Genomic DNA, 22,460 nt, shown 5'->3' with positions numbered 1-22,460 from the left:
TGAAGTTGCAAGAGTGAATGGATGATGATGCAAGTGAAAGACAAAAGGCCCTGTTTTGTTGTTACGCTTGTTACAGCCGCGGACCCCACAGAAACCAACCAAACTGACCACTCTGGCTGTTCTGTATTTCAGAACCCTGGTCTCTCTGCTTCGCTTCTCAACAACTACCTTGCAAAGGCTGCGAGCGACGACTTTTCCTATTCCTCAGCTATCCTTTGAATCAGTTCCAGCATTCACAGCTTCAAATCAGTCTGAATAAATGGCGCCTCCACCTCCTTCATCGCTACCACTGGGCGAGCGACTCAAGCAGCTTGCCCAGAGGCTACAGTGAGTTGCCTCTGCTCGTGCTTTCATTTTGTTCTATGCAAGGACTGCGGTTGATAAACGCGTATAGATTCGGCTGGTTTATAGGCCACCTTACCCTCGTTCTGGCCGTCTTTCGCTATCTCTTGTCCGCCCTCACTTTCAATTCGACCTCGGGAATGGCTCAGGCTTCATACCGCTTTGCGTTCATCGCTGCAGCAGCAACATACGGAATCGTGATTTACAAGTCGCATATCGCTCGTGGTGATTTGAGAGGAGGCGCACCTGCCATTATTATGAAGTTGGCTGGTGACGAAAACATGTTGTATTTGCGTATGTAGCTGCCTGGCCGGTCATCGTTCAATGCACTAATCCGCTGACTATTTGTTTCCAACAGTCATCGCTCTCGTTTGGCTGTACTCTCGCCAGATCACCATCGCTGTTCTTCCCTTTGGAATCTACTCTTTCTTCCACGTGGCCACATTCACCCGCAGCCATCTAATCCCGACAATTCAGCCTCCAACGGAGGTGAATGCAGAAGGCAGCTCGCAATCCAGACAGGGAGCCAAGCAGTCACCCTTGTCGGAAAGCATTGGCCACTTTATCAAACGCTATTACGATTCTAGTATGGCCTTGGTGGCATCGCTCGAACTGGTCCTTCTTATTCGGTTGATTGGAACTGCCCTCACGTTCTCGAGTGGCAGCTGGGTCCTCCTTGTGTTGTATTTCTCCTTCTTCCGTGCAAGATACGCGGGAAGCAAGTACGTACAGGGAATCGTCGCTCATGCGAGTCAGAGAGTCGAGGTCGCCATCTCACACCAAAACACCCCGCCTGCCGTGAGGCAAGGCTGGCAGGTCTTCAAGGACTTCGTCAGACGGGTATACGAAGTCACTGACACGAGCCGCTACATTGGAGGTCAAACCGGTCCTGGAGCCAAAAAGGCGCAGTAAATGCTCATTCGAACCGGCACAGAAAGTCGACTCTCGGCCGGTTTGATATACTGAGCAATCACTAGAAATATATGGGAAACGTATATTGCATATCATGATACCGAGTCGAACGGGAGATCATTGCAAATACAAACAAGAGAAACTGAACAGCTAAGACGATAACTGAATCTACGAACACTCTCTGTACTTTTAATTCCTGGAAATATGTTCTATGCTATTATGCTCGTCCGCTTGGTTTTGAGTCAAATTTTCATTATTTCTCCTGCTTCCGATCTTCCCTGCACATTTCCGGGATCACGCCGATGGAGTTTGTTCTACCGTTTTTCTTGTTGTGCATTACGGGACTGGAGCAGATGAGGTTTGATATGATAATGAATGGCCCTTTTTAACGGAGCATTTTCTTGCCTTTGTCCTCTGCTTTACTGTTACCTTTTTTTTTTTGGCTTGATAGGTTTGTATTGCTTCGCGGATTTGTGAGTCAGGGACGACTGTATAATAGCGTCACTGAAAAGCAAACTATACATTTCCGATGCCGAAAATAGCAGTGGTTCTCCCAAATAATGGATGGATTCAGAGTAGGTACTGCACTGCGCCTCTTGGCGGGGCTATACAATGCAAGCTGTGTAGAAAACATTAGCCAGCACCGGAGTTAAAAAGCTCCTAACTCGGAAAAATGTAGCCTCCGAAGCTTCAGCGAAATTTTGGAAAAAAAGGCAGCAGGAATCAAGTTATCAACTCCGTTCGTCTCAGCTCGAGCTACCCACTCCGCGCCTTGGTTGCTGTCGTCCTTTCGGATCCGTCGTCTATGTGTTGACTACCAGCTATCTCTCGAAATTTGCGGCTATCGCTTTCCTTCTTTCCACAAACCAATCGTTTAGCAACTTTCTCTCGCGGAGGGGTGAACGGGCTGCCAAAACCGGCATTGTCTGCCACAACATTTGGCGCGTCGAATCCACACCGCATTTGCGCTATTTAGATATACAGATTGAGCGGGGAAAGCTTTTCGTCCGACTGTACGGCGGCGCGTGGCGATGAGTCTGGTGTCGCGAGTGACGAATCTGTTCGGGGCGACGGCAACGACGACAGCAGACTCATCGGCCCAGACTGGTTCGTCCTCTTCGACCATTTCGTCTTCCGGCAATGCATTGCCCAAATATGACCCCTCCGTCGTATCCGGTGCTTCGCGTGGACAGTATGCTGAAGCGGAATTTGAAGATTCGCGAAGGGCGAAACGACCAAGGACGAAAGAGCGATTGATGGACGAAGACCAGGAGGAGCGGGAGTATAGACCGCCTTACCTGCATGTTAGTTGATTCTGCGCTTTCACGTTTTGCCTAGTTTCCGTTGAGGAAATTTTGGCGTTGGACGACAATGCTGACAAGTTGGTTTTTCTCAGTCAATGCTCGCCGGTGGAATCGGAGGAACTAGTGGTGACATGCTGATGCACTCGTTGGATACGGTTAAAACTAGACAACAAGGCGATCCTCATATCCCTCCTAAATACACATCGATGTCGTCGTCCTACGCTACGATATTTCGACAGGAAGGTGTCCGGCGAGGTTTATATAGCGGGGTTACTCCCGCGTTACTTGGATCGTTCCCGGGTACTGTCATATTTTTTGGCACATATGAATATAGCAAAAGACATATGCTGGATGCTGGGATTAATCCCTCAATATCATATCTTTCAGGAGGTAGGTGAACCCGCCCTTAGGCGCCTTGCAAGGGGTGTAATAGAGTACTTTTTGTTGATTTGTGCCCTAAACAGGCCTGATTGCGGACCTCGCTGCGTCTTTCGTATATGTTCCTTCGGAGGTCTTGAAGACGCGATTGCAGCTTCAAGGCAGATACAACAATCCCTTTTTTCAATCCGGGTACAACTATAGATCAACGTTGGATGCTTTTCGGACGATAATCAAAGAGGAGGGATTCTTCGCTTTATATTCCGGGTTTAAAGCCACTCTTTTCCGGGACCTTCCGTTTTCCGCCCTGCAATTCGCATTCTACGAACAAGAACAAAGGCTTGCAAAAGATTGGGTAGGAAGCAGAGATATCGGGTTACCGTTGGAGATATTGACAGCCACGAGTGCCGGTGGTATGGCTGGGGTCATAACGTGCCCTCTCGACGTTGTTAAGACGCGAATACAAACGCAAGTCTCTGATCCACTTGCCCAGCACTCGAAACCCAGCATAAGCGAAATCAAGGCTGCGTTTCAAGAATCGTCCAAACATGTCCACCCTTCATCCTCATCCTCCTCAGCGGCACACTCTCAGCGTCAGTCGCGGTTAATATCGACATCCTCACCCTCAACGTCCACCGTCAAACCCGGAGCTTTGGTCCTTGATACTTCGTCGGTGGTCACAGGATTGAAGTTAATATACAAAACCGAGGGCATACTCGGCTGGTTCCGTGGCGTGGGCCCCCGTTTCCTTTGGACAAGCGTTCAGAGTGGGACGATGCTTGTTCTCTATCAATTTTTGCTGAAGCGCATGGAGCATTACTGGGGAGCACAAGAGTTAAGCAGTGCATCTTCGATATGACGGAAGCCGGATAGGCTTAGGCTTGGGTCATTCTCAACTATGGGTATGCGGACATACAGCATGGCGTTCTTGGTGGGATTTGATGGAATGGGATGCAAATGCGCATACTTGCGTGTGCAATAGAACTTCACTGTATAGTACTATTTTGCGGGTTTGAATAGATGTTCAATAGCATAGACGACTGTCTGGCGATCAATTAAGATTTGGCTCAAGATTGGCCTCAACTACATAATCCTTGGAGAGAGGTAAGAGGTCCCTTTAACTGGACCCCTGAATGAGCTCGAAGCAAGAGTTTCTCTCGATCGAGCTCGCCTCTTGAGAGTTCTCTAGCAAATTCACGGCTGCTTCAATCCAACGTCAAAGTCGTCTATCAGCAACAAAAGATCTGTTCAACTCCGAGGCCAGTCTAACCTTCGCCGCTAAGGCATGCCGCTCGACACCCACATTAGTAAAGTAGGCTCTTTCATCTCGCTTGATTTTACTTGGTGACTAACTGATCATCGGCAGAAAGGACCTGGCTGCTTCGCTAGCGAGCACAGCTTTTGCTGTTTCTTCATCCAGCCCATAGCTTGCCTGGAATCGCACGAGCATGTCACGTTGCGCAATCTTTGAGCCAGTTCAAGAAGCTCAGCCAAATCAAACTCGGCATAGAAGAAAATATTCCTCTTTCATTGTTTCTTTGACATTGTAAAGGGATATGTCATAATCCGTCATTGTCCAAGGTGAGTCTCAGAAGTAGTTGATTCAGTATGTTATGATGTTATCTAATAAATTTCATCTTAGAAGTCTTTCCCAAGATTCTCTCTTGGATAGTTAACTATAGTTAACTAGCATCTCCAAACTCTTTTGCAACTTCTCAAAGAATCAAGGTAACTTAATCAACATGTCTTTTATTAGAAAATCACTTTTCGCTTCTATGTGAGTGCTCTTTCAGTTCCTTCACTCTTTTCAAACCTTTCTCTACTTCCAGCAAAGTGACTTGAATATCAATATGAACTCTTCATAAACTCTTTAGATTCCAGTACCTTGCTTGTATATAAACCTTCAAAGCTGCCCTCATCCTCCTACAGGCCAGCAAAGGCTCTATGCTCTCATAGCATATACTATATCCTCGCTTTAACTGCATCCTCCTACAGGTCAGCAAGGGCTCTAGGCCCTCACAGCATATACTATATACTTGCTTTTACTGCATCCTCCTTCTACTTCTACATCACTAGCTCATTCCTGTTCTAATTATACATTCATTAGACCTAACTTCTCACACATCATTATCATCACCAGAAAGCAATGAAGACATTCTTCTCAGCAATGAAAAATCTGGAATGAAGACTATTGTGCTGGAGGCCCAGATTTGGCCTAATTGTCAACTGTGAAGAAGTATGCAAGAAGTGATTGTCTAAGAGCGCTCTGAAATGCGAGACTTCATCAATCAGTCCATGAAATTCTTCAGAGATGGAATATTTCCCACTTCTTCTGGCCCTTACCACATTGCTCGCCAAGTTGCATGACACGATTTGCATTGATGCCACTCAACTCTCGAGGATTGCCAACTGATATTAATTGGCTATGGGTCGCTAAGGATACACTATCTATCAATCGATTAAAAGCAAAGGTAGGCGATAAGCACCCTGTGCCATTCATTATAATACTAAATTTTTTTCTTTACAGACGCCATCAATAATACCTCACATCGCTATTCGGGCTCTGAAATCGTCCCACATCTAGAAAGTGCCCCATCGATGAGCTCGTGGAGTTTCTTTCGAAGGCGCAGTGGCAAGAAAGAGGCCAACACACTTCCATATGCAATGAAGAAAGCCTCAAACCCATATTATTCAAATGCGCGGCGCAAATACCTCTTTTATCAGAGGGCTTTGGTCTACAAGTTTGGAGAACAACAGGAAATACGAGGATGCTGGAGAAAGCGGCCTATATAATACCAGTGTCCATAATTGAAGGCACACCTAGGGTCCTAGACGGTCCCTCACTCATTCCAGGATCAGATCCCTTCTACTTCAAAAACGAAGCCATTATAACTGGTTCTCTTTACTACATCCTCGCCAAGCCCCCCGATGCCGAACTCCCTAATAAATAGCACGGCTTGATGGGATATGACAAAGTTAGGGACACGGGAGGATTACAAGGGGATGCATTATGTTCACGTAATTACTTCACAATGTCATATTAAATTGTCTTAAGCCACTGAAAACTGGCTGAGTCTCAGCATGAGAGATTGTTCGCCGTACTCGATCTAGTTACAATTGAATGATATCTAGTATAATAATTCGTGCGTGTTGACCAACTATTCTGGGGCCCAGCTGAAGTCGAAGCTAATATAGAACTAGTTGTACTCCCGTCACCACCATGGAAGAGAAACCAGTGGCCGATTCAACATCAACCTGAGAGAACAGAGGGATCTCAGTCCTATTTGAAGCTCGAATCTAGATGACTAAGTTTAACTATTAGTAGTAAGCATACCTAGTAGTAAATCTGACCACTCATACAAGCAGGGCTTTTCTCATCAGGGGAATAAGCCAATCAAGTGCTTGTGCCTCCGTGCATGTTGGAGGTTTGCTTTGTACGGGAATCAGAACTCAAACGGATTTATTGCTGGGTAAGTAACAAGGCAGACATTTAAAAATGCATTATAATAAGTACATCAATAGCTGTAGCATGCAGTGGCTGACAACCTTTTTCGTTAAAAAAAGATGAAAAAGGGAAAGTAAAGAAACAAGCACATGCCCGTTATAAGTTTGGAATTACAGCCCACCAAGCACCCGTGTCTTGTCAAACATCCTAGTAGGTGGGGCGCCTCCCCGGGTAGGGTTGACTGGGCCGAACTCCATCATAATCTATGTGATATTGGTCATTCTCGCGGCAAAGAGATTGAATCCTTTGAGAGGCTTACCTGTATTGTTTGTGATCCCCACATGGCAAAGGAACGGAAAGGACGTTACAGAGTAGGTTAGACGTTTGTCCCGGTGCCGGGCTCCCTTGTTTTCATATTATACTCCGCTATATCGATTCGGTACCGCAAAAATACAAGGTCGGCTCGAATGCGAGGTCGTAGCCGAATTTTAGAAGGATTCACGATGCCGATATCACGCCGCTTCGTCCGAGCACCGGAATCGAAATGTAAGCCCTCGTACCACGCCTCTCTCTTCGGTATGGATGTTGCATCGGACCACTTCATATTTGCCGGTTTCATACCGTCGAAGGGCATCTTCGTGCTCCTTGGACACCACTTCGTACGCAACGCCTCGAACACGGGAAGTGAATGAACCGTCGACCAGAGCCTTATCTCCCCCCACCCAAGTCTTGATTTTTCCACCAGCCACAGTCGCCTCTTCCAACTTTGGTGCTGTTTTCAGTCCGAGCAGCCGCACGAGTCGATCCGGCTCGCCCAAAGTTCCGTAGAAGAAGTAGACGACGGGGTACTGATACTGCATAGGCCTAACGAAACCGGATCCCTGTGGCCGATATTGCGGCAGTGTCGTGTCAACTCCGAGGAATGGGTAAAGAGTCGTTTGGGAGAGTTTTTTCGCGGCCGGAGGGAGCATGCAAGTGATGCTCGGCTGGAAAGCCTGTCCTTCGAACGCCGAGAGCAGCTGGATGGTCGCTTGTGCATCCAAGGCCACAAAACCCAGGGCCTTGCCGTCCTCATCCAGCCCCTTATGGACTTTAGGGAGCGTAGAAAGTCCTGCTGCAACACGGACTTTTTCGTTTGTTTTCAACGGGCCTTCAAGCAAACACAAGTACTGGGCATTTGCGGGTATGACGGCTTTCTTTTGCGTGCCTTTCACCGGGCTGATTGACATGAAGTATTCGTAACTCTCCCTGTCATGACCTTCAGCCTCTTTGGCTTCGCGAACCAAGGCCCAATGTTGATCTGAGACCCGTGGACGGTTCAAATCTGCCCGGTGACGTTCAATATGAGTAGCTGCTTCCCTAGCAGAATAGCCGAAGAGACTTTGCCATCGGCAGAGCGTATGTTCGGGAACAGTATCTGCGGAATTCAAAGAGCTCACGGCGTTGTGGGCCATCGCCGCAAGCTCGCGTAGGAGATTCATCGCCTTCTGGATTTTTTTTAATTGTTAGCGCTAAATATCTCATTAAGATATTGAATGAAGTTTTCAAAAAGGCTGGGTTAAAAGCCTTAAGGCTAAAAAGAAGCCTTCAAGCTGTCAACAGCAGATGGAATAGTGAGAGATAAAGGCTTGAAGCCGGAAATCGGGGCTTTAAACACTTTCGCAGCTGTAGAAGGTGGCTCATATGCTGTCATTGACCACGGCTGTGTGTCAGTAAACTCAGACTTTCCACTGGATTCCGGAGCCATTAAGGACACGTTCATTCTTTATCCATGGATAGTCTGTGTTTTCAGTAACTCAGACCGTCCCCTGGATTCTGGACTCATCAAGGGATGTGTTCATCCTTTATCCAGATAGTCTGTTGGCAGTCATTCAAATCCTCCACCAGATCTTGAGCTTACTAAGGATTCCTGCCAATTCTGTCTAACCGAATATAGCATAGCTATAAACATGCCCGATTACGTAACGCACCCGTTGTTAGCGTCATCGCAATGTAAACAAGCAACATCGCCAATCCATGCGCTCCCGCGATTTCCAACACCCCGACACGCCCTCAACCAACGCCCGTCCTCCCCTCCTCGGCACTTTCCGCTGCATTTATATAGGTAACAGTTGTCACAGTCTTGCTCGTTGGAGTCGCGTGCGTAACGCGACTTGGAATATCGTTGAGTCGAATCGCCATGACCGCCGCTTTACCGTATCTTCGCGCTCTGCGGAAGAGCGACCTCCTCGTTCTGGCGGAGGTGTCTGATTTGAAAGAGTAAACACCGCCCCCTCGTTTCCATAACCTGTGTTGCTGGTCAACCACCTTGTCGCGTGACGCTACTTGGAAGCGTGTCTTTGAAGTGATAATTCTAACCGGGGTATTGGGACAGTTACGATGATTATAAGAAGCCGGAACTCGAGGCTGCGCTTGACGAGCACTTGAGCGCCAATGCTTCCACTCTTTCAAGCGAACAGAGGCTGAGTGACTATTACGAGCGATTATCTCGACCGTCGCGTTCATCGCCGATCAAGAGAGAACCGAAGCCCGAACTTTTGTCTGGTATGGAGGATATGATTTCTCCCACGAAACGTGTGACGCGCTCAAAGAGATCAACGAGGTCGAAGCAGGAGATTGAGGCCACGTTCGTCCCCGTTTTTTCCCCTCAAGCCGACGCCTGCTTGGTTTGCGCTTCTAGTGTACTGAAACCCTGTTGCTAATGCGCTAAAAGCAGAGACGACTCCGACGGCGCTTCTCAGACAAGCAGATCCCCTTCCGTGCCTGATGTGGCTGTTCGCACACCACCGCGACCAAACCCAAGCTTTCTTTCCTCCCTGCCGCCTTCGCCCGCTGTCGTGACGGAAGCCATCGAGGAACAGACGACCAGAGTCCGCCAATCCGTTTCCGACGCGTGGGTCGCATCCGGGCTCAAAGAGCGCGCATACGCGCTGCGTTCATGCCTCAGCAGCGTGAGCACGATCGGTACCCTGATCCTCGCGACAGAGCTCTACGGCCTCGGCGGCGAGATCCTCCCTTTCCAGTACTTGGCCACCATCCCGGCAATGCCGAATCTGCACATCCCTGCCATACCGGTCAAGATCCCGGATGTATTTGCCCTCTTGACTTCTGCATTTTGGGCGCCCTTTTCGCTATGGCTGGCAACAAGCGTTATCTTCCCCTCCGTACTTGCGTATTTTTTTAATATTAACCTGAAAATGACCCAGCCCAGCGTGAAGCCGCACTCGTACGGGACGCGCCGTGCATCAGCTGCCCAGGCAGCAAGCGCGACTGCGAAAACGGATTTTGACCCCCTGGTGTTCAACGTTGCTAAAGCGCTGGTTTCGTATCTAGTGTATGGCAATAAATTCACGTTTTGGGATGTCTATAATCCCATTTCCGTGGACAGAGTTGTCCGCTCTGTTCCGGGCGGCCTGGCTGGGCTGTTGACCGGATCTGCGGTGTGTACATTGGGCAGCCTGTACGAGGCTATTCTGAGAAAATGATAAGTCATATATCGAGCCTATCCGGCGAATATTTATCTTTTGTTGTTATTGTTAGGGCCGTCGGTGTTTCCTGCGTTATATGTTTCTTTTCTTTCCACCTTGGTTTCTTTGGAGTACTCGGCCGGTTGTGTTTTTTTCTTTCTTTTTTTTTTTCCTTTTTGGATTTGAGGGCTTTTATCTCTGATCACAACCACGCAAAATAGGAAGAGAGGACAGCAAAGGCAGGTGAACGAAGTATATATACGCCCATGGAGGCTTTGGTGTATGGAGCAGGGTCCTTCTTTAGACCAGCCCCTTATTTAGCTTTCGGTACGCCTGTCAAAGGTCTTTGATTATACGTATCGGACACAGCCCAAATGTCGAAAGTATTTCTTTGAAGCAATATTCAAAAAGAGATGATGTTGCAACCAACTCTATCGCAAATAATGTACACTGTGGAGTACAGTTTTTGTCCAAACACAACGTTCTAAATAGGGAGGAGGAAAAGAAGAGCGTCGATGCACAAGAAACGGATTTGGAAAATGAGTGGGAAAAAGGATAACGGCAACCAAAACATCCCGCTGGCATTATGGTAACTCATCAGTACGAGGAAAATCTGGGGGGAGACATTTACTCCTCAGGCTTCCCTTCTGACTTCTTCCCTTCTATTGGTACTTGCTGAACGTCCTCCACCTCGAGACTCTTCCTCTCCTCATGCTCTGACACTGGCGCATCAGAAGTAGTGGGGTTTGACGAAGATTGGGACTTTGCATCCTCGGCAGCGATATGCTCCTTGAGCTGCTCATCGACTTCGTCTTCGTCCAACTCAGAACCGTATATCTCTGGGTGGAGTCTAAAGCAGTCTTGCATATTCCTATTTAACCTTGTGAGTAACAATTCCTGATACTCGACCTGGAAGTCCACGCCCAAGGTCGGAAGATACGTACTTGAACTTATCAATGCAATCCATGCCCTTCGGCTCCTCCGTAGAGTATACGAAGCAACTGAACGCCTCCTTGAAGTCTTCACCGCATGGCCCATGCGCCATACCGCCTAAGCAGGGACAGTCCCAGTTGATCTCACCCGTCTCGGGATTGAACGCGCCTTCCTGACCAGCTTCCTCTTCCAATTCGGAAGCAGAAAGCTGAAGAGGTTGAGCATCGGCTGGGCCTGATTCTTCGGTTTCTGCTATTGCCCCAGTGAGCTGCGGCGTTTGGGAGTGGGGGGATTCCTCAAGTTCATGGTCGGAGTCTGACGTTTGGGAAGTCGAAGGGCTGAGAGCACGGGGCGCAGGTTTTCGTTTCTTAGCAGCAGCAACGGATTCAATGGTTGGTAGAGAGGAGTCGTCGTCGTTTTCTTTCTGTGAAGGCTGCTCAAGAGCGACTGCCTCTAGTCGTGTTAGTCGCCAATGGCCCCGTAGATGACAAAATCAAATATCTAGGTTGCTCTCACGGGAAGGTTGCTCGGCAAAGACCGTGCTTGTATTGTAGTAATACACTGCAGCTACAGCGAGACCCCATCTCACTGCTGTACTCTTCCAACTCCGCGATTTTTGCGACGGAGGAGCTGTGCTTATGAATCTTTGCCCTGTCTGGCGGTGCGCAATCCGGAAGGGCTGCGTCTGGCGGAGCACAGCCCTTGAAGCTGATCTGAACATTGTGAGTTAGTAGAATAAGAAGCAGCTTGAGCAAGCACTAATTCATCAGAAACGAAAGCCCATTGAACGAAAGAATGAACGGATCCGACCCAATTGAGCGTCTTCGAGATCGCCCTGATGGATTGTTAAGCAGAAAGAAAACTGAATTGCCGATGGCTTATGTAAGCACAACCGCCATCCGGGGACTTGTTTTGCCGTGCTCCGTGATTACGTCATGGTAATATCTTGGATATCAAAAGTTGCGCGACAAACAAAAGATTCTGCAGCCAGTTGGGGGTTAAGAAGGGGAAGACGCAGCATTGACCTTTTATTGCACATCCTATAAAATGGAATGGGATCCGACAAAGTACTTCCGGCCGGCCCGTCCTTTGACGCCCTATGCACTTCTGATCCTGAACCAGCCGGTTAATCCGAACGCTTATCAGATATTGAAGAGCCATGGTATGCATATTCCTTGCTACCCCCTTATCCAGAGTTAGCGCATTGGTTAACTCAAATACGATAGCATGCTTCGTCATCTGTGCCGATGGCGGCGCTGATCGTTTCTATCATCTCATGAAGCAAAATGGGGTTGAATCCACGGAGGTAATCACAAAGTTGCCATGACCTCTTCAGGTCCGATCTCCCACTCCTGGACCCTCACCACTAACCAGAGACCAGTAGCTTCCAAATGCCATTGTGGGAGACCTGGATTCCATCAGCCTGGACACTCGAAAGCACTACGAGGGTTTGAATGTCACTGTGATCGAAGATCCAGACCAGTATTCCACAGACTTCACAAAATGTCTCCGGTACCTCAAAGCAAATATCCAATCCGTTTTATCAGTATCATGTTCCACATCACCTCGATTCACAGGCACTCACCAGACGCATAGCCATGATGGGGAGCCGTGTTTAGATGTTCTGGTCTTGGGCGGCCTGGGTGGCCGTGTCGACCAAGCTTTCTCCCAAATCCACCATCTCTATTCTGCGTCGCTATCCCCCGCGTCTGCTGCCGACAGGCCAACTGGAGGTTTGTACTTAATCTCGGAAGAAAGCATCACCTTCCTCCTTCACGAGGGGGAAAATACCATTCTCACACCCGGCGGGAGCCTACTGGATGCACAACCTCGCCGGGAATCAGCTCCGGGATCCAAAGTCCACGGTTGTTCTGATGAAGAGACTTTGGTCTCTAGTACAGTACAGCAATGTTATCTATCCGAGAACGTCGGAATCATACCAGTTGGTGGTCCTTCTGTAATCAACACGAAGGGCTTTGAATGGGACGTGCACGACTGGAAAACCGAATTCGGCGGACAAGTCAGCACAAGCAATCATATTCGCGCCGACATGGTTGAAGTGATAACTACAAAGCCGGTGCTGTTTACCGTCGAGTTGGCGAATTGGTTGAAGTTCGCTGGAAAGAGAGTATGAAGCCGATCTGATGGTGAACGCAGACATAGCTTCTGTGTGACAGAAAGCTAAATGGGTCAAGAAATTATGAACATGAAAACATTGAATAGCTCTTCATTTAGGCGACCCTATCATAAGAATTTCAGGATGCTTTTTAGATTCATATAAACGACTAAACTATCCATCGAGTACATCAGTATTGTGCTTTCATTCTTCAGGATCACACAATAATGATCGCCTCGACGAATTCCAGCAGACGTTCTACACCACAATGGTCAACGGAAAACAGGATGACAATAGTCCCCTAGGAGAAATATCATTCCTTTTGGCGCCTACATTATAATTGTTGATCGAATCAACAAATGTCACTGGTGGTTCGGTATTTCGGTGGTAGTACTGCTTGATTTGATAGAAATCCTCGCCAGGTGACCGCAGGACTCCAAGTGTAGGATCTTACCACGATGTGCCGAGTGTAAAGATCCTACTATCGGAATTCCTAAATCTGAAGTCAGCCAATACCCCCGTCGAAAGACCAAAAATAATGGATACATACGGGAGGAGCTATCCAAGGCCCCAATCATAGCCGAAGGTAATACACCCATGGAACTCCTTGCCGTTAACCCAGACCGGGCCGGTTTTGCAGAATCACGGAGTGACATTAGGCCGTACTCCCACTCAACATCACTGTCCTCTTGTCGCATTCGGTACTTTGTAGGATAAGTACTTTGGCCAAGCGCACTTGAGGATGGTAACAAACTTATGTAGTTAGCAATTCTCGGTCAAAGCCTTTCCAAAACTTCAGCAGCGAAGCGACACCAACGACATCGGACATGCACTAAATGCCAGAAGGGTCAGGGAGACCACATCTGGATACAACCTAAGCGGACTCTGTAGCAGTAACCGCTACCAATCGACATCACTGAGTTGTAATTTACGAGCACGGAATCCCCGGCTTGTGCTCCCTTTCTCAGGCTTGGAGGAATTTCGTTTGTCGCTGCCTATGTATCATCTTAGTATTGACAGTTTCGCTAAATAAAACAACGTTGCTAGAGAACTATCTGCCTCACCATCATTGATGTCATTGTCATCTCCAAGATCATAATTTAAGACTAGACTCTTGATGCGCTGCTGTTCCTCACGCTCAGCTTGTTGCTGAGATCTCATGGCTATCGCAAAGCTAGAATCTGAAGGGAGGTCAATGGTGCGTGTCTGAGATATGGTCAGTCTATAAACCATATCACACCGAGAACCATTGCCGAAATTACCTGTTGTCGGTTACCACGTTTGGTCATTAAAGAAAATGCCATCATATTCGGTGCTGCTGGGTGGCTTTCTCCCTCCTCGGCTGCGGTGGGTTCGCGAGTGGTACGTCTCATTGGCAGTGGTACGTCAAACATCGTTTTGCGTTCAAATTTACGAGACTCCATACTTTCGGCCATCATCTTTTCAAAAGCACGGTCAAACTCGGCTTCAGCTTCTGGGTCACGCTCCTCTTCTTGTCGGGTGACAATTATTTGCTCTTCTTCATCTGATTCGGCTTCCGCATCTTGATCAGTGTTATCAACAGCCGCCTATCTATTTGTTAGTAAACGCCAACGTGATTGTCTGTAGGTGGGAAATATACGTCAGCCTCTTCGCTAGAAGATTGATCTTCTTCACCCTCTCCATCATCCTCGAGCTCATCCTCTGACGAGGAGCTCTCGCCTTCATCTTCGGGTTCCGCTGTCTTGTTAGCATCTTGGACCTTGTAGTTTTGAGCTACTGCTTCCCCGAATAAGTGGCCTGCTTCTTCCAAATCAGTTGCAAACTTCCATTGAGGGCGTGTCAGGGCGTAAGTATCGTTCACAAGGAATTCTATGTCCATTGGCATAGGATCCTTGGTATGAATGTAATACTAGTACTATTAGCACCGCTGTTAGATATCCGAAAGTCCGCACCCACCTGAAAGAAAGTCAAAAAGAAATCGAGTTTCTTTTTAGCATTTCCTCGATCAAAACAAACCCCACAAGTCTCAAGCATAGTGCAAACTAAACGAATGCGGAAAAAATCATCAGGTAAATCTAACGGGCTGATTTTTCCTGGAACGGGAGTGCCGCCTTCTGTGAACTGTTAATAAATATCAGAAACCATACTGAAGCGCAAGCTTACCATGCCCAAAGGTAACAATACGATATAACGTGTCGAATATCACCGGCGAATCAACCATTTTATAGTTGTAAAGCTCTCCAAGATACTTTACATCAGCAATTCGCTCTTGGTTAAACTTGAAGTCGTTTTGTTCCAGGCCAAGTGTGATCCGTTCAAGTGTATTATCGATAATATCAATAACGAAATCTTGATGATAGCGATAGAGAGCGCTGACAAGCAGGGCCAGTAAATGAATATTCCCATATTTGACTTTGGCAGGCTTGCCGAATACACTCTCCAATATGTGGACAACCTAATGTTCAATCCCTTGAATCAGCATATATGCTCTCAAAATGGGTAGGTCGGACTTACCTCTGGCTCTTCCCAATGCAATTTTCGAATAGATTTCAGTATTTTCGGATAATTGCGCTTGTTCATATCAAGATAAACGAGTTTTCGCACGAACAATTCCATCGGGGTGCGCTCTTTCTGTTGAATAGCGGGTCTGGGAGGAGGATCAACATAGTACATCGCGTTTTCAAGGACCATCCGCTCCTGCTGTCCCAAATGTTGTGCCGCCTTCTTTCGCCCAAGAGTTTCGAGGAAGGACGCCATCCTGGGCGAGGTCTCTGGATTCCTAAGTAAATAGCGACCGCAGTTCTCAAGCAAGTTGCCTATGATTTCGATATTCATTCTGGAAAAGTCATCAAGGCTGACTTTGAAACAGTGGAATATGACATGCTCGGGCACAACGCCAAATTTTGTAAGTTCAGCAAGATATCGAATGTTGCTGGTTCGCACTTGTCCAAGGAACTCCTTCTGCTTGCGACGCTGGAGGCTACGGAATTCTTCATCGAGATAAGCGATCAAGCCCTGAGGAATATCCGGGAGATATTGCCCTAAAGTGGCAACTAACCGCCCGTACAAAGGGAGTAGGTCCGTACGGCCCTTCGGAACCTCTTGCACAGCTTTTATAAATCTATTGCGGGAAGCCTTGGAGTTTAGGAAACAAAACTCCAAGGCTAACTGGTCAACAGCATCTTTGTTTTGGAGTTCCGGGAGTTTGGCAAGCAAGGCGTCTACTTGAGCGCCAACAGTCTTGTTGACAATTGCGGTAGACTGATCGTCGGTTTCCCGAGTTGTGATATCGGCAGTTTGTGCAAGGGCTTCGGCTTTGGATTCAGAGGTGGCACCATTTGCGAGTTCTGCATCAGTTTTATTTCTGGCCTGATCATCACCTTCACCTTTCTTCTTTTTGCCGTCTTCAAGTAAGACTGCTGGGACTTTGCCTTTAAGATCCACCAGGTTTTCATAAAAGCGACGTTCTTCTTCGTCTTCCCAGATACCTGGCCCTTCACCTTGTCCGCGTAGGTATTCACCAGTCTTCACAAGGCCAATAGTTCCGCTGCTAAGACTGTCTAACGCTTCCTTTTCCGCCAAGTCAGGCATATCTGAGCCCAGAATGTCACAAAGAGTCTGGGTGTTCGTCACTAGCTTCTCTTGCGCCTTTGATTGTTTCTCAAAATTTGATTGTCGGTCTTCCAGGATCTCTCCACTCTTCACATATGCTTCCGCATTGCGCCGGCTTAGCATCGCGAGGGCCTTGTGGTCACGAATAACATGCTTCTTCACATCTTCCAAGTATTTGCCCATAATGTTTCTGAACCGTGTCTGTAACTTTTCATCGGATATCAAAGGTGGATCGTCCGCTGAGTCAATGTTGGTTGTGGACTCGTCGCCGGAGGTCTCATGAACTTCCTTGCTACCCGACTCATCGACACTCTTTCTGCTCCCATCGACTCTCTTAATGCCCATAATATCCCAATAATAATTTTTAGCGAACAAAACCGCTAGTGGAAGGTTTTGGTGTTCGCGATCATAGCCAAGAAGGTCCTTGATAACCTCTAGAGGGAATGGGTCCGCCTCCTGGCCGGGCTTAGGCGGGACTTGGTGCTGTCTACCCTTCAACTGACCATCAGAAACCTTGCTACCCGCAGTCGGTGCTCCATCTTTCCCCTTTGCTCCCAGATCCTCAGGTCGCTCCACATCATCTAGGGTGCGCAAAACGCCCACCAACCATAGTTCCGTCACGACGCGAAGCAGAACGCGTTGACGGACAAGCCGTTCTTTCTCTTCTCTTTCGCGTACATCCGCAGACCAAGCTTTCAGTTGCGCCTTATCCGGAGTGCTCATACCACGACCCAAAAGCCAGCCGAACTGCTTTGTGAATTCGTTGGGGCCGAAACGTTGGTGGAGTGCGCTTGCAATTTCTACTCCTGCTGCAATTTCTCCAGGAGATTTCAGCTTGCAAGTACCCTCATAGAGTGCGGATATAATCTCCGAAAGGTATTTATGTAACGAAAGGGTACGAATCTCGGTGAGGAACGTAGGTTGGGCAGAAGCGGTGATCCCGGTTCGGAGACGTTTGATAAATGCAGTGTTCTTCTTCAGAGCAGAATCCAGCGATTTATTGACGGGCAAAATATCTGTATAGATGTCCACAAGTTAATTCTGCGGTTCTCCATCATGGATGCGTAGGCGATGCGGATTGCGGGGTCGCAGGAAAAATACCTATCTCCCCAGCCCATGCTTTGCTGTTCAGGTCACGAAGCTCTCCTGTGTAAGAAATATTAGGATATGCCCCTATACGATCCCAATATAAGTGCAGACGACATACGCTTCCGTCCACGATCCATCGTTCCCTCCTCCGGCTACTCGAAAGGTCGGTGAGAGGCTCAGTGTCGGTTGGCCTGATATATTTAAGAGATACGACAGAAAAGGGCAACGATGAGTATAAGGCCACATTGGGCATCGGTTGAAACTATCATCAAACGGCGAAGTCGAAAGCACGTTGGGTGCGGAGCTGTCGGGACTGTTGGTTATTGAAGATAGCGCGAGCTTGGAGGTAGCTTGATGACCTTGAGCAAGACGTCAGAAAAAGCACAGGTGTGGCTGTAATTTGCTCCAATGTCGCATCAGTGCAATACTGAACTGACTGGAAATGCAAAGGAACAGCTCGCTTCGTCTTCTTTCTGGAATAAGCCCACCACATCTATGGATCGTCTTCACGAGATACTTTCCAGCCAAAAGACGGCTTGATAGTGAATATTGAATTACGTAAGCATAAACTGCTGACTAATCATGTTATTTGAGTGGCTATCCTTGTAGTGACAGGGCTTCAGCGCATTATAAAAATACAGTGAAGAGCCATCTGAAGCCTCCCATTTCACTCTACATAGCCAGTTTTCCTTTCATATTCTCATTCTGCTCATTGTTTCATTTCACTAACACTATTGTCATTATGGAACCGCGAGCACAATGTCTAATCCGTGTCGAAACAGCCTTTGATGCCCTGAGGTTCAAACCGCATCTGGAACCATCCCTTCACAGACAGACGACAATTAGCAATCTGCGCAGGAATTGAGTTGGGATGTCGTCGAGCTCAGGAAGGACTTACTATAGTTCCAAGTTAACCGTCACCGAACCAGACCTGAACGCCAAATGCCAAACGCCGAACCGTCTTCCGAAAAGTAGAGAAGTTTCCGTCTCATCCCTTTTTACCGTGTCCGTTCATCTCAGTAAACCCGGCCTCTCTGCCTTTTTCCATCCCGGTAAACCTCTGCTGCATCTGGTGCCTCAGATCCTGCTCGTTCCAACTCTGCGATCGGCCATAGCTTGGAGGTTTCCAGTCTCGATTCTTCGCATGCTCGGACGAGGGAGAGGCATCGATCTCTGAGCTTTTATGCTCTTTTGGCTTCGTCACAGGCTTAGTTGACATGTTTAGAGAAGTTTGTGGAACAACTGGTGTGTGGTATAAGTGCTGAGTACGGAGTAAGTGCAAGGAGGAATGTCAATTCCGATATGTGATTCTAATGTGAGGGTTTCCCGAATCGATTTTCTGAACAGCTGGATGTCAAGAGATTCGACAATTAGAGCTGGGCTGCGCTCTATCTTTAAACCGATTTATTTAATTTACCTTGGCTATGCAAAGATTGACAGCAAAGTGGCGAGACTGTTGCTTGTCAAGTTCTGTTCCAGGTTTGTTCCTAGCTCAAATTCGTTTTCGTCCTTACCAGCGAGTCCAGGCCAGCCCTGAGGCGTTTCCGAGTACCGCCACTTCACGGAAAGGAAATCACAACACTTTCTTTAGATGATGAGTAACTTAACACCGGAATCCGGTTACTTTTTACTATCCCGATTCGCCGACAATGATAACCGTTGCACTTAGAATACGCTTGAAGTTTCACTGGTTGCGAAGCCATCGATGAGCGATGACCCCAATCAGAGTGAGCAAAGAGGGGCGCAGGAAATCGCATGATGAAGCAAGCGACCTTTGAAGCCGAATCACAGTCTGGGAGGAACCGAGATTTGTTGATTTCACGAGATAACTCTACAGTTTCACTATTCCTAATATTCCGAGACTTGTCGCGATAATAGTTGAAAACCAAGATATGGAAATCAGGGAAGAGAATATACAGCTTGGATCCGAGCGAAATAGGGCCTGCGGCTCGAGGGTTCCCAGTGGTACTGCCAATGGTATACCTGGTCATCTCCTATGGGATAACTTTGGCCTTTCTCATTCTGTCTAAAGCAGTATACCAGGAAATTTTTGGATCTTCCTCCTCGGTGAAACCTACGGACCTGAGTTTCTGGAGGTTAATATTTGCATCAGCATTGAGCTTGGTCAAAGCCCAATTTTCGACCGAAGGATCCATTGTGGGGGAAACAACGGGCCACCCCTTTAACTCATATTCTGCTACCATCAGGTTATACTGGTCTTTGTGGGCACTGATATACTTCTCTGGCCCCGGCGTTCTCGTTTGATCCTTGTACTTATCGATTGGAGGCATCCCCACCAGCCCAAACCAGCTGCATATGGCGGGCCATTTCGCCTCCCAATTCCATGGTGTATCTGATGAAGCAACATTGAATCCTTGCCCTTTAATGGCTGGGTCTGCAAGCAGAGACAGGTAAATAGCGGCTTTTGCAATCATATCTGCTCCTCCATCATTGGTCAAAGCTTTCCAAGCCCCAAAACTTCCTGGGAATGGGCATTCGGCGCCCTTGCCGTTGACATACGCATACAGTGAGAGGTAAGTCGCGATTGGATACACCGCGTTATACATGTTGATCCGGGGAACAAAACCTAGGAAGAAGCCATGTTTAGCAGTTTCACTTGAGATCTGGGGGAATTCGTGGTGGCGGACCAATGACATCACTTGGCCTCGTCTCACACCAGCTCCAGGGCTTATCAGAAGAAAAGTTCTCCATGAAATCTGTCAGTTTGGAAAAACTAAAAAAGCCTCCATACGGCGATGGGAGCGATGGCAGAGACTCTGAGAGTGGCCGAGGATAGTGGAAATCGACGGGGAAGCATGTTCCATATATAAAGCTGCCATACTGGACGTGGATGAATTCGAGATTCGGAGCCAGATTGTTGAGAACCGTGACGGTTTTGCGCAGCGCACCCACGCCGATCGCGTGTGGATCTTTATCTCCAGGCGTAGGGGGAGGATCATGCACTGTTGTGGACAGTTCTCCGTCAGACTTATCATTTAAGCCCTACCTATTCCCGGGCGACTCTGCGCTTCGTCACCAGGAACATTGGCCAAGGGGATACATCAAGTTGAGTTGAAATCACCCTACCTAGATAATAGACATGTGTAACAGTATTCACATCCGGGATTTTCTCCTTAAACTTTTGTTCCAGCACCTCCTCCGAGTCATTGTGGACATCGAATCCAGAGACAAGTTTTAACCTGTCATGTTTGGGCCAATATGAGCGCTCTTCTTCATCCATCGGCCTTCTTGTGAGGCCTGTGATACGTTTCCAGATCCCCGGCCGTGGATAATCGTGCAGCAGCTGGTTGGTACATGCCCAACCAGAGATGCCAGAGGCACCGAGAACGAGAGCATGACGAGACATGACTAAATTTTGATGAGAGCTCTTAACTAACCTTGCAGACAGATTATTTACCAACTTCTACCAGGAGAGGAGGTTGATCTCTTTAAACCCCAGGCCCTATCATGTGATTTCGCTCCGCGCTCGTGTTTGAACAAGTTTCCAGCCAATCTCCCCTTCGCTGGGTTGATTCCAATTTGGCCGTCAAGCATCACCTTTCCTTTCTTCGAAACAGTTCTTCCTCTGGATTCGTAATGTGGCGAAAGCCCGAATACGCCTTCTTCCCGATTTAGGCCCTCAGTTCAGACATTATCTTGATTGCTCAGGAGTCCTCCAGAGAGCTATCAACAAAGTTTCGTTCGGTGTTGGCTGACGTCTAAATGCCTAACTCAACTGAACTCACGGGGCATCTTAACATCGCGCTTTGCCAATCTCTTGCAATCGAGGATTTATGCTGCAATACCCCTTCGACAACATGGGGAAATGGCAAGAAGTACCCAGTTGAGATTGGTCCCTATTATCCCTTTATGACTCGAAGAGACTTAAAAGACTCATACACTCCATAAAGCTATAGAGTACTACGCGCGCGAGTATTTTGACACGTTTTTCGGCGTCCAACTTGGCTTTGGAGTGTCCTTTCCACTAAACTGGTCTTGATCAAGGAAGGTGTCACCCACAGACGTCTCTATATCTATCTGAAAAGTCCAGAAGGTGTTTTCCCTTGGAATATCTCACCAGCCTACTACCAATTCCTCACAAAGATAATTGTAATATAGCTATCGTTCTCTCAGATTTTATTTTTAGATTCGTGATTGAATATCGAGAGGAGATAATTACCTAGCTTACCATGGCTCCACAATGCGGAGGGCCAAGCGTCCCCGGCCCCGTCCCTCCCAATCTCCAACCACAGTACGCAAACGGCAGACACCTCGCAAACCAAGCAACCCCAATAATACGCCCGATCGGTGAAAATATGACCGCCTCCGCAGCCCAGCAACCGGTCCCGATGCCAGCCCAAGTTCCGGAAGCGCGCATGAGCCAAATGCCAAAATCAGTTCAGCGCGAGGAGCGGGTCGGACGGGACCTAACAGACGCCCTCGTCGATATCATGCACCGTTTGGAACGACTTGAGGTCGATGAACTGGAGTTTCGCCTTGGACTGCGAGGCCCGGATCCGCAGCTCGATTTGATATGGGAGCGGCTCGGCATCCTGACCAGTGCTGTAACTTCGATACTGCGCTGGTCGAGGGACTTTTGTCCCGCGCCTGTGGGGCCTGGTGTTCAGCAGATTTGGGCACTAGGGAATGGCTCAGAGAATTGCTGCGTTGAAGATTATCGCGGTTATATTGGTTGACTGGGGAGGTTGGGGATATGATTGATTCCGAGAATTCGACACCCGTTTTTGGAGTATGTGTTATACGGTTTCATTAATTTATATTGTTATCACCGGTGTTCAGAACTGTCATATGGTTATCAAATTTCGAAAATACAATATATGTGTATTGGCGCAATCCAACTTTCCCAAGGCCTGCTCACT

General features: G+C 47.9%; 10 protein-coding genes across 10 annotated transcripts; 5 read left to right on the top strand and 5 right to left on the bottom strand.

Moving 5' to 3' along the window:
- Positions 1–259: 259 nt before the first annotated feature.
- Positions 260–1,254, top strand: UREG_06388 (uncharacterized protein; the record flags this gene model as incomplete). The annotated part of the gene is made up of 3 exons (XM_002583375.1): positions 260–327; positions 395–636; positions 701–1,254. The coding sequence occupies 3 exons, from the start codon at positions 260–262 to the stop codon at positions 1,252–1,254; spliced, it is 864 nt and encodes a 287-aa protein (XP_002583421.1).
- Positions 1,255–2,285: 1,031 nt separating this feature from the next.
- UREG_06387 (uncharacterized protein) lies at positions 2,286–3,795 on the top strand (the record flags this gene model as incomplete). The annotated part of the gene is made up of 3 exons (XM_002583374.1): positions 2,286–2,558; positions 2,651–2,948; positions 3,023–3,795. 3 exons carry the CDS (start codon positions 2,286–2,288, stop codon positions 3,793–3,795), a joined length of 1,344 nt encoding a protein of 447 aa, XP_002583420.1.
- Positions 3,796–6,893: 3,098 nt separating this feature from the next.
- UREG_06386 (uncharacterized protein) lies at positions 6,894–7,835 on the bottom strand (the record flags this gene model as incomplete). Its single annotated transcript, XM_002583373.1, has 1 exon — positions 6,894–7,835. The coding sequence occupies one exon, from the start codon at positions 7,833–7,835 to the stop codon at positions 6,894–6,896; it is 942 nt and encodes a 313-aa protein (XP_002583419.1).
- Positions 7,836–8,560: 725 nt separating this feature from the next.
- UREG_06385 (uncharacterized protein) lies at positions 8,561–9,866 on the top strand (the record flags this gene model as incomplete). Its single annotated transcript, XM_002583372.1, has 3 exons — positions 8,561–8,640; positions 8,756–9,007; positions 9,098–9,866. 3 exons carry the CDS (start codon positions 8,561–8,563, stop codon positions 9,864–9,866), a joined length of 1,101 nt encoding a protein of 366 aa, XP_002583418.1.
- Positions 9,867–10,475: 609 nt separating this feature from the next.
- UREG_06384 (coiled-coil-helix-coiled-coil-helix domain-containing protein 4) lies at positions 10,476–11,502 on the bottom strand (the record flags this gene model as incomplete). The annotated part of the gene is made up of 3 exons (XM_002583371.1): positions 10,476–10,719; positions 10,793–11,234; positions 11,298–11,502. 3 exons carry the CDS (start codon positions 11,500–11,502, stop codon positions 10,476–10,478), a joined length of 891 nt encoding a protein of 296 aa, XP_002583417.1.
- A 555-nt stretch (positions 11,503–12,057) lies between these two features.
- On the top strand, positions 12,058–12,915 carry UREG_06383 (uncharacterized protein; the record flags this gene model as incomplete). The annotated part of the gene is made up of 2 exons (XM_002583370.1): positions 12,058–12,087; positions 12,166–12,915. The coding sequence occupies 2 exons, from the start codon at positions 12,058–12,060 to the stop codon at positions 12,913–12,915; spliced, it is 780 nt and encodes a 259-aa protein (XP_002583416.1).
- Positions 12,916–13,797: 882 nt separating this feature from the next.
- UREG_06382 (uncharacterized protein) lies at positions 13,798–17,717 on the bottom strand (the record flags this gene model as incomplete). The annotated part of the gene is made up of 8 exons (XM_002583369.1): positions 13,798–13,892; positions 13,962–14,103; positions 14,160–14,465; positions 14,519–14,788; positions 14,836–14,993; positions 15,043–15,334; positions 15,394–17,507; positions 17,699–17,717. The coding sequence occupies 8 exons, from the start codon at positions 17,715–17,717 to the stop codon at positions 13,798–13,800; spliced, it is 3,396 nt and encodes a 1,131-aa protein (XP_002583415.1).
- Positions 17,718–18,568: 851 nt separating this feature from the next.
- On the bottom strand, positions 18,569–18,799 carry UREG_06381 (uncharacterized protein; the record flags this gene model as incomplete). The annotated part of the gene is made up of 1 exon (XM_002583368.1): positions 18,569–18,799. One exon carries the CDS (start codon positions 18,797–18,799, stop codon positions 18,569–18,571), a length of 231 nt encoding a protein of 76 aa, XP_002583414.1.
- Positions 18,800–19,574: 775 nt separating this feature from the next.
- Positions 19,575–20,947, bottom strand: UREG_06380 (uncharacterized protein; the record flags this gene model as incomplete). The annotated part of the gene is made up of 3 exons (XM_002583367.1): positions 19,575–20,167; positions 20,256–20,543; positions 20,668–20,947. The coding sequence occupies 3 exons, from the start codon at positions 20,945–20,947 to the stop codon at positions 19,575–19,577; spliced, it is 1,161 nt and encodes a 386-aa protein (XP_002583413.1).
- An 823-nt stretch (positions 20,948–21,770) lies between these two features.
- Positions 21,771–22,277, top strand: UREG_06379 (uncharacterized protein; the record flags this gene model as incomplete). Its single annotated transcript, XM_002583366.1, has 1 exon — positions 21,771–22,277. The coding sequence occupies one exon, from the start codon at positions 21,771–21,773 to the stop codon at positions 22,275–22,277; it is 507 nt and encodes a 168-aa protein (XP_002583412.1).
- Positions 22,278–22,460: the final 183 nt, after the last annotated feature.

Source organism: Uncinocarpus reesii, genomic scaffold (genome assembly GCF_000003515.1).
Source record: "Uncinocarpus reesii 1704 scaffold_4 genomic scaffold, whole genome shotgun sequence".
Lineage (NCBI taxonomy): Eukaryota > Fungi > Ascomycota > Eurotiomycetes > Onygenales > Onygenaceae > Uncinocarpus > Uncinocarpus reesii.
This window is presented reverse-complemented; position numbering and strand designations above follow the sequence as displayed.